Consider the following 10,345-nt stretch of genomic DNA (forward strand, 5'->3'; position numbering starts at 1 on the left):
AAATTCTCCTCCTCGACCATCATCAAACGAAGAACAATTGAATCCTCCTTGGCTACCACAGGTAAATAAAATGAAATTTTGGTTGATGAATTTTTGTATAGTAGCGGAATAGAGACCTTTGTGTTTTGGTACAAATATTTCAGAGATTTGACCCTAATTTTGAATTTAAATCCAAATTTACAAACCCTAATTTCAGATGAGATTTAGAGGTTTACCTTTAAAAAAGAGAAGAAAATGAAAAAATATATCAGATTTGATGTGAGAAAAGAGATGATATGTTTGAGCAGAGAAGAAATAAGAAATCGCTCAGTTTCATCGGAGAAGAAAGAAGAAAATTTCAGGTTTCAATCGAAAAAAATAAAAGGATGGGATCCGGTTGTGGTGGATAATCCAAATAAAAGTTGGTTGGGTTGGTAATTAACAGAGTTTCTTAAAATTTTATAATTTTTGACCAATTTTTTGTTTAAACAAAAATAGAAAATAAATTAGGGGGAGATACAAGAAAATAAATTTTGGGATAGGGGTATAACAGATTTATATCCAAAATTTATATACAAAGTTAACAAAGAAATTCAGAAATCTATATGTTGAACTTTAACTTTTTCATTGCAATTAGATTTTTTTTTTATGTTCATGTAATCTGTATTATAAGTTTATAACCCATGTTGAAGCTTATCCTTAATCTTGCTATTGGTGAAATGATGTGGTTGTTGTACACTTGTACTATTATAATCCTTTTTATAAAAAAATAACAAATAATTGTTCTTTATACAAAACTAGCATAAAGAATTACTATTTAATTATCAACTTTAGAATATGGCATGTGCTAAAAATACATACACTAGCCGCCGGCCCGAGACTGTCGTCCAATAAGTAAGCAACAAAGTGACGGCAATTTAAAGCCTAGTGTAGTCTTGTCCGCACGGGATAATTGTCTTAAAATTACTAAAACAAGTCGAAGTACTCAACTAATCACAAAACTAGGCAAGTGCTTCAAGTAAAATTATTTTTTGATCTGTGTCCCATTAATTTTGATCTTCTTCTATCCAAAACACCATTTTTTGAGGTATTTTTCTCTCTCCTTCGAATCGAGTTTTCAAGTTTGTCTTCCGGTTTCTTGAAGAAGCTTAAGTATAAATCATAAGTCTTACTTGGTGGGTTTGATTTGTTGTGTTAAAGTTTCGATATATATATATATATATTTTTTTTGGTTTTTGAGTATTGAAAAAGAGAGATTGAGAGCTGGATTTGTGATTTCTGTTTTTATATGAGTTGGTGAAGTGTTTTACTTGCATCGTTCTTTACAGATCGGAGCTTCTAGCAGCGGAGAGAAATGCAGACAAGGTATATGGAGAGGACTAATAGTATGAGAGAGAAGAGAAAATTGGAAGAAGATGATAATCAGCAGCAGCAGCCTGAGCGTAAAAGGCCAGCTCTTGCAAGGTAATTTGTGTTTATGCTTTGTAATCTTAGAAGATGTCTGGATTTGTTGAATATGCAATTGATTGCAAGCGTCAGGGGATTTGTAGTCGTATGAATGAAAAAGGGGTTTTATGTATATTGATTGTCTGTGGATTTGAGAAAGTTATGTTTGTTATTTGCAGTGTAATTGTGGAAGCCTTGAAGATGGATAGTTTACAGAGGCTTTGTTCGTCTTTGGAACCGATTCTTCGCCGAGTGGTAAGCTTAGTAACGCTTGTTTACATGTCTTTTGAGTGTTTCTTTGTCTGGCTTACTGATTTGTCTTGTGAGCATTGTTAAACAGGTAAGTGAAGAGGTGGAGCGGGCATTGGCGAAACTAGGCCCTGCAAGACTTAATGATAGGTATATGACAGTTCTGGGGAAAGATAAAAAATTGGTGGTTGGAGTATTTGTATCTTTTTTTCTTCTAACCCTTGAGTTCACAGGTCGTCTCCTAAGCGAATTGAAGGCATTGATGGAAGGAATTTGCAGTTGCAATTCAGGTCTAGATTGTCTGTTCCTTTGTTTACTGGAGGGAAGATAGAAGGGGAGCAAGGTGCTGCGATTCATGTTGTACTGTTGGATATGAACACTGGACATGTATTGACAGTAGGACCTGAAGCTTCTGCAAAGCTCGATGTTGTTGTGCTTGACGGTGATTTCAACACTGAAGATGATGAAGGTTGGACTGAAGAAGAATTTGAGGGTCATTTGGTGAAAGAGCGTCAAGGAAAGAGGCCTCTCTTGACCGGTGACGTGCAGGTGACGTTGAAAGAAGGTGTGGGAACACTAGGGGAACTTATCTTTACAGACAACTCGAGTTGGATAAGATGCAGAAAATTCAGGCTAGGTTTAAAGGTCTCTTCTGGTTACTGCGAGGGGATGCGTGTACGCGAGGCAAAGACAGAAGCTTTTACCGTGAAGGACCATCGTGGAGAGTGTAAGTTCTTACTTTCCCTTTGAAGTGGTTTTTGATATATCTGAATCTTTGTTTTTTCTTTTGATTAATGGTTCTTTTCTACAGTGTACAAGAAACATTATCCACCTGCTTTGGATGATGAGGTTTGGAGGTTGGAAAAGATTGGAAAGGACGGGGCTTTCCATAAGAAACTCAATAAAGCAGGAATCTACAATGTTAAAGAATTCTTGCGTCTTATGGTCAAAGATTCTCAGAAACTAAGGACTGTGAGTGCACGATTCCATTATCTAGTATCTTAGCAAGATGTTGAAATGGTCATCATGATGACTCTTACTTTTATCTTCAGATTCTTGGAAGTGGCATGTCAAACAGGATGTGGGAGACACTTGCAGAGCATTCCAAGACATGTGTTTTGAGTGAAATGCTTTATGTCTACTATCCAGAGGACTCAGTTGGTGTTGTGTTTAACAATATATACGAGTTTAGTGGTCTTATATCAGGGAAGCAGTATTACTCTGCTGATTCTCTTTCTGACAATCAAAAGGTATGGTTGTTGACTCTTCTGCTTCTTATAGATTTATTCATACTTGCTTCTGTCTATCATATAGTCGGAAAATAGTAAAAGGTTATATATAATGCAGGGTTACGTTGATGGACTGGTGAGGAAAGCCTATGAGAACTGGGATCAGGTTATTGAGTATGACAGCAAGTCACTTATGAACTTCAATCAAGTTGGCAAAACAGATGCTATAGATTACTCTATGCCAGTTTCAGTTCCAAGCCAACCATCTACATCTTATTCAGACGTAACTGTTGAAGGTAGAGGTTTCAGTAGCCACAAATATCAAAACTTTATTTTTCTTTTGGTGTGAACCGAATTTAACAGTCATTAATTGGGGGTTTTACAGCATCAGTGTACAACCAGAGTCCGGCTTCAAGTTTCCCGGGTCAGTCTCAGCTAGCTGATACTACTACATACATGCACTTTGGAAACTCTTCATATGCACCACAAGACCAGCTAATTAACAACACTCATGAGTCACAAAGCATGATTAATAGCAACGGTGGTGTGAGATTGGCGCTTGGTCCAGCAACAGGATCCCAAAACCAACAACTGGTTCAGCCTCCTCCTCCTGAGATTAACTCTTACAATGATTGGTCAAATACATGCAACAGAGGAGTTGATGGGTTCTTATCAGAGGAAGAGATTAGGGCTAGAAGTAACGAAATGCTAGAGAACGATGATATGCAGCAACTGTTGAGACTCTTTAGCATGAATGGTGGTGAGCAGCAAACACCAATGAACATGGGAGAAGATGGGTTTGGGTTCCACTCCTTTGGTGAGACGTCAATGGCTGATTACGAAGAGGACCGTTCAAACTCGGGAAAGGCTGTTGTGGGATGGCTAAAGATCAAAGCAGCCATGAGATGGGGGTTCTTCATTAGAAGGAAAGCTGCTCAGAGACGGGCACAGATTGTCCAACTTGATGACGACGACGAACAATAGGGTTCCGGAAGAAGGAAGAGAGACATAAATCTGAAGGTTTCATTCTGATGTTTAACAGTTTCCCAGAAACAAGAAGTCTTTTGTGTTGGTTTCCTTCTTCTTCATGTTGTATAGTAGAAAGCTTTGTTCTCTTCTTGTTTGTGCTTATTATATATGTAATCTCTCTTTACTTGACCAAGCAGCTTTCAAGAACTTAAAAACAAAACCTGATGTAATTCTATTGCATAATTTCTCTGTTGTGTTTCTTTGGGTATGTTTGATAATATTTATTTAGAAATTTTGGGGATTTCATCTTCTTTAGCTCCCTGTAAAAAGAGGATAGCTTCAAGAAATATGTATCATTGAAATTTAAATCATCAAACAAAAATTCCAAAGACACACATGAAAAATAATGTTTGTTTTCTTTCCTTTAAAAAGAAACAAAACATTGCAATTTTCTAATTTAAAAACAAATAGTATTATTTTTGTATCCTTCATTGCCGTTTTTGACATTTTTTTAAATAACATTTTTCTTGAATAATACAATCTACAATATTTAATATTCTTTCTGTTCTGATATAGAAACTGTTTTAGTTTTTTTTTTTTCTTTGTTTCATATTATTAGATTTTCTCAAATTCTTATGCACAATTTATATTAATTTGATAATTTATGACTATTTAATATCTATATGTTATGTAATATTTTTTCTATTGGTTGAATTGTTATAAATACTTTTAGCAAATAAAAAAACTGAATATAAATTGAGACAGAGAAATATTAAATTGATAAAATAGATTGAAAATTCATTATTGTAACAAAATAAAATATGAACCTAAATATAATAATAATAAAAGTCCTATCTCTCTTAATCTTCACATCAATTCCTTCAACTTTTTGACGAAAACAGTATCGCCGATTAGTGAGTTCCAAAAACTTTCCGACCTAAAATATTTTAATGTTTCCCTTATTTTGATTTTTATCTGCTATTCCTAAGAATCTTGTGATTTTGTTCATCAAGAGAGAGAGGAAAAAAAAAAACAATGTTGGACTTAGAAAAATTAGCTAATTTTGTTTTTAGGGATTTTCAGGAAAATAGAAATCATATTGCGTACCATGTGTTCGATGTAATGATTGAAAAAGATTTACTCTTTGCTGTTTGAAAGGAGCTCAATTGTGGTAATTGTTAGGTTTTAGAGGAAGCGAAAGCCAGAAAAAAACAAAATACGACAAAACTTGATAATTCTGGCAACTTGATTCAATGGAAGAAGACGAGGATCAGTTTCTTTTGAGTAGCTTAGGTGTGACTTCGGCTAATCCTGAAGATTTAGAACAGAGATTCTCGATGAGGTAATATATTTTCTTGTTGAAGGGTTTAGGATTTTATGCAAATTTGTAACTAAAGGTTTGTTATCATATATATATATATACTCTTTGGTTAGGCAACGAAGAAACTAGATCACGATGAAGGTGGGAGTGTGGAGGAGCAGTCTATCAAGAAGAAGCTTGAAGGAAGCAATCAGATTCCATCCAGCCAGAACGAGCTTTTGAATAAACTGAGGGCTGTTAAGTTTGAGATTGATGCTGTTGCTTCAACTGTTGAGCGTGTGGATGAGGTTGCAGATGAAAATGGGTTATTACAGAAACATGATGATGAATCAGATGTTCAGGGGTTGCATAGTGGTTCTGTACTACAGCATGCCCTTGCCACAGACCGTCTAAGGAGTCTTAAGAAGAGAAAAGTTCAACTAGAAGAAGAGTTTGCTGCTCTACATGGTCAGAGTGCGTCTACTAGTAGTGCTGATCGAGATAATCTTCTGCGAGAACTGGTGAAGGAGAAGAAGACGAAGAAGCCTAGTCTCAAGAGGAAATTGATAGAGACTGGGAAACCAAGCAGAAGAGAAGGGAAGAAGGTGAAAGTTGTCTCCTTTCATGAGGATACAGATTTTGATGCTATTTTCGAAGCAGCTTCAGCAGTTTTTGTTGAAACGGTATGTCCACCTTGTCTTCTAATGGTTTATATAATTCACTGTGAGATTATGCTCTTTATATGTAGGTCTACTGGGTGTGGACAATGCATATATGATAAGACAGTGACTAATTTCAAAGGTATTCCTGTCTAGGAAAGAGATGAATTGGTGAGAAAAGGAATTTTGACTCCGTTTCACAAGCTTGACGGTTTTGAACGCCGACTTCAACAACCTGGACCGTCAAACTCGCGCAACCTACCTGAAGGAGACCACGAAAATGAGGACTCTGGAAGTATTGATAGAGCTGTCCAATCAATGTCGCTGGCTGCAAAGGCTCGCCCTACAACCAAGCTACTTGATGCACAAGACTTGCCAAAGCTTGAACCAAACCCTGCTCCTTTTAGAAGGCTAAGAAAGCTTTACAAGACTCATGATTCTTCGGATAATGAAGTAAAGCTGGGAAGAAGAGCAAAAAGAAGCGGCCTTTGCCTGAAAGGAAATGGAGAAAGCGAATCTCTCGTGAAGACTCTAGTCTTCAAGAAACTGGTATGACTGATTCTAATGGAAACTATACGTATTTACAGGTTGCTGTTTGGGACCTTTAATTAAATTTAATGGCATTTAATTGGAGCGAATGCGTTTGGAAAAGTTAAGGTAGTGATATAAAATCTTCCATGTTTAGATATTACATGTTATGAATGCATTAGTTTGAAGTGATAAATCTTAACAGTTTCTACCAGTGTTAAGCATATGCTATTTTTTCTCACTTGCTTTATGTGAAGTTGCAGTTTTGATGTTGATTTTCATTGCAATGTTTCAGAAGATGGAGGGAGAATCTTGGCCACTTCCAGTTGTGAGGAAGAAGACCTAGATGATCTTGATGATGCAGATGACAACGAAACATCTTCTATACAGCTTGAAGGTGGATTAAACATTCCTCAAAGCATATTTCGTAATCTTTTTGAGTACCAAAGAGTAGGGGTGCAATGGCTTTGGGAACTTCACTGCCAAAGGGCGGGTGGCATTATCGGGGACGAGATGGGTCTTGGTAAAACTGTGCAAGTCTTATCTTTTCTTGGATCCTTGCATTTCAGTAAGATGTACAAACCAAGTATTATCATATGCCCTGTTACGCTATTGCGTCAATGGAGAAGAGAAGCACAGAAATGGTATCCAGATTTTCACGTGGAACTACTCCATGACTCAGCAAAAGATTCTGGGAATGGCAAAGGACAAGGCAAGGCCTCTGAAAGCGATTACGACAGTGAGTGTTCAGTCGATAGTGATCATGAGCAAAAAAAGTCCAAGAAAACCAAGAAATGGGATTCTTTGATAAACCGGGTTCTAAATTCTGAGTCGGGGCTCCTCATCACCACGTATGAGCAATTGAGGCTGCAGGGTGAGAAGCTGCTCAATATTGAATGGGGTTATGCAGTATTGGACGAAGGCCATCGGATCCGGAACCCAAATTCTGATATCACTTTGGTGTGCAAACAGTTACAGACCGTCCATCGAATAATTATGACTGGGGCACCAATCCAAAATAAACTAACAGAACTCTGGTCCTTGTTCGATTTTGTTTTCCCGGGTAAACTGGGTGTCCTGCCCGTGTTTGAAGCAGAGTTTTCTGTTCCCATAACAGTGGGTGGCTATGCAAATGCTTCTCCCTTACAAGTGTCGACTGCCTATAGGTAATTAATTACCTGGTTGTTCTTTCGAATCATGTAGTTATCTCGTCACATTTTGTGTTCTAACAATTCTTGACAATGTGCAGGTGTGCTGTTGTTCTTCGTGATATGATCATGCCTTACCTCCTCCGCCGCATGAAGGCCGATGTGAACGCACATCTTACAAAAAAGACTGAACACGTTCTCTTTTGCAGCCTCACTGTGGAGCAGCGATCTACCTACAGGGCGTTCCTTGCGAGCTCCGAAGTAGAAGAGATTTTTGATGGCAACAAGAATTCGCTTTATGGGATGATGTGATGCGTAAGATATGCAACCACCCTGATCTATTTGAGAGAGAACATTCTCATCAGAACCCCGATTATGGGAACCCAGAACGCAGTGGGAAGATGAAGGTTGTTGCAGAAGTGCTTAAGGTCTGGAAACAGCAAGGACACCGCGTTCTTCTGTTTTCACAGACTCAGCAAATGCTGGACATCCTCGAGAGCTTCTTGGTTGCAAACGAGTATAGTTACCGGAGGATGGATGGTCTTACACCAGTGAAACAGAGAATGGCTTTAATTGATGAGTTTAATAATTCAGATGATGTGTTTGTTTTCGTTCTGACGACGAAGGTGGGTGGTTTGGGAACAAATTTGACTGGCGCGAACAGGGTCATTATTTTTGACCCGGATTGGAACCCCTCAAATGATATGCAGGTAAGTTTTGCTTTCAAATGTCACAGATTCAGTGTTCGAAAATCCTGCCATGGCCTTAAATAACAGTCAATTTTCCGCTTTGTTGGTCAGGCTAGGGAACGTGCATGGCGTATTGGGCAGAAGAAGGATGTTACCATTTACAGATTGATCACTCGAGGCACAATTGAGGAGAAGGTATATCATAGACAGATTTATAAACATTTTCTCACCAATAAGATCTTGAAGAATCCGCAACAGAGAAGATTCTTCAAAGCTCGGGATATGAAAGATCTTTTCATCCTGAAAGATGATGGCGATAGCAACGCCTCCACGGAAACCTCTAACATCTTCAGTCAGCTGGCTGAAGAGATAAGCATCGTAGGAGTTCAATCAGACAAGAAATCTGAAGCTACTACACAACTTTCTCTTCACAATACTGCAGAGGGATCCTCAGAGCAAGCAGATGTGGATACGACTGATAAAACTGGTGAAGCCATGGATGAAGAGACAAATATCTTAAAGAGTCTCTTTCACGCACATGGAATACATGTAAGTACGTTGATTATTGCTCATCGAAGTTTCTTCTCCGACTTACTTTTACTAAATTTCCAATTGGCTTCACTCGCCCACAATTATTAACACAGAGTGCTGTGAATCACGACGCCATTATGAATGCAAACGACGAGGAAGAGAAGATGAGACTTGAACACCAAGCGTCTCAAGTGGCACGAAGAGCTGCGGAAGCATTGCGGCAATCACGAATGCTGCGTAGCCGGGAAAGCATCTCAGTGCCCACATGGACGGGAAGATCTGGTTGTGCAGGTGCACCATCATCTGTACGGAGGAGATTTGGATCAACTGTCAATTCCCGGTTAACCCAGACTGGAGACAAACCATCAGTGATCAAGAACGGAATCAGTGCGGGTCTATCATCAGGAAAAGCACCATCTTCTGCAGAGCTTCTCAACAGAATCCGCGGAAGCAGAGAACAAGCCATTGGCGTTGGCAACGAGTCTTCATTACCGTCTTCTTCGGGTTCAAGCAGCAGAGTAGGTTCGTTGCAGCCCGAGGTCCTGATCAGACAGATATGTAGTTTTGTACAGAGAAAAGGTGGAAGTGCGGACACGACCAGCATCGTCAACCATTTCAGGGATAGCGTTTCTTGTGATGACAAGCCGTTGTTTAAGAATCTCTTGAGAGAAATTGCCACGCTTGAGAAGAACCAAAATAGATCGTTTTGGGTCCTCAAATCAGAGTATAAAGACTAATAAAAACAGAGGTTTTGGATGTCTCTACTGTTCCAGTCTGAAGATGGAGAAGGCGACATTAGTATCCCCTTATTCTTTATTACCAAGCTGACGCTTTTCTTAAATTTCTCCCTTTTTTTTTTTTTTTACCACCAAAGTCACTTTACACTTCCAATTCAAAGTGTACTTTTTTTTTTGTAACATATGATGCCAAAATATATAAAGGAGGAAAAATCTTAGTAGAGTTAACAAAACGGCCAATGTAGATTACACTCTGTAGTACCAAAGTTCATATCCAAGTCGTCTGCATCATCTACACACGTATCTGTTGAAAGTAGAGGTTCCATTAGCCTTATTATAGCCACAGTCTCAATTCTTTTTTCTAACCGAGCAAATGATTCTGAACCAATCGAGTTTGGTTTGATATGGTTATCAATTTAGAACCGGACTTCAGATTCTATGCGTTGATGATTCATCATCAAATATTTGGTGTCTGACTAAAATACCCTTATTACTGTGAAGATATACAAGAAACCCTATCTCTCTCTCTCTCTGTGATCAGATAACAACCACCACTCAGGAGAACATTATCGCCGGGGGGCATCTCCTCCATCACCGTCGTTCGTGCCTATCTTCGCTGCTGCCTTTGCTTCGCAGCGGTGAGTTTTATAATTTCTTGTATTCGCATTCGTCTTTTATGATCCTGCTTATTGTTATTTTGGTTATCTTCTTCAATCGGTGAACAATTTCACTTTTTGAAAAAATTGGGGAAAACTTAGAATTTACGTAAGATCTGTTGGTTAAAAGAAGCTGATATTGAGAAATTTTTTTATTATTTTTGGTTGATCTCGATCGATGGTTTGATGATCTGTAGCTGATAGTATTTTTTTTTTTTTTTTTTT

At 38.3% G+C, this 10,345-nt stretch overlaps 2 protein-coding genes and 1 pseudogene across 4 annotated transcripts in view; all 3 read left to right on the forward strand.

The window, feature by feature from the left end:
• LOC104700762 (calmodulin-binding protein 60 C) lies at positions 955–4,164 on the forward strand. Of its 2 annotated transcripts, none has more exons than XM_010416339.1 (9): positions 955–1,066; positions 1,308–1,443; positions 1,605–1,680; positions 1,766–1,824; positions 1,908–2,401; positions 2,486–2,646; positions 2,727–2,924; positions 3,022–3,199; positions 3,289–4,164. In XM_010416339.1, the coding sequence occupies exons 2-9, from the start codon at positions 1,334–1,336 to the stop codon at positions 3,885–3,887; spliced, it is 1,875 nt and encodes a 624-aa protein (XP_010414641.1). In that variant the 5' UTR covers positions 955–1,066; positions 1,308–1,333; the 3' UTR covers positions 3,888–4,164. The 2 variants fall into 2 exon arrangements, with proteins under 2 accessions (XP_010414641.1, XP_010414649.1); XM_010416347.1 differs by having other exon boundaries at positions 1,062–1,154.
• LOC104700773 lies at positions 4,737–9,708 on the forward strand (annotated as a pseudogene).
• Positions 9,979–10,345, forward strand: part of LOC104700782 (signal recognition particle receptor subunit beta) — a 2,273-nt gene continuing 1,906 nt past the window's right edge. Inside the window, exon 1 of one of the 2 annotated variants that reach the window (XM_010416368.1) lies at positions 9,979–10,102. The gene's annotated coding sequence lies outside the window, so the exon portion shown is untranslated. The remainder of the gene's footprint in view (positions 10,103–10,345) is intronic. The other variant, XM_010416375.2, reaches the window with a different exon arrangement.

The sequence above is a fragment of the Camelina sativa genome, chromosome 1 (assembly GCF_000633955.1).
Source record: "Camelina sativa cultivar DH55 chromosome 1, Cs, whole genome shotgun sequence".
Taxonomy (NCBI): domain Eukaryota; kingdom Viridiplantae; phylum Streptophyta; class Magnoliopsida; order Brassicales; family Brassicaceae; genus Camelina; species Camelina sativa.

Bases quoted from the DNA above. Each gene is read 5' to 3' on its own strand.
- LOC104700762 (XM_010416339.1), top strand. From the start codon at position 1,334: ATGCAGACAAGGTATATGGAGAGGACTAATAGTATGAGAGAGAAGAGA. The intron at 1,681-1,765 runs GTAAGCTTAGTA...ATTGTTAAACAG, and splicing joins AACCGATTCTTCGCCGAGTG to GTAAGTGAAGAGGTGGAGCG. The intron at 2,925-3,021 runs GTATGGTTGTTG...TATATAATGCAG, and splicing joins CTCTTTCTGACAATCAAAAG to GGTTACGTTGATGGACTGGT.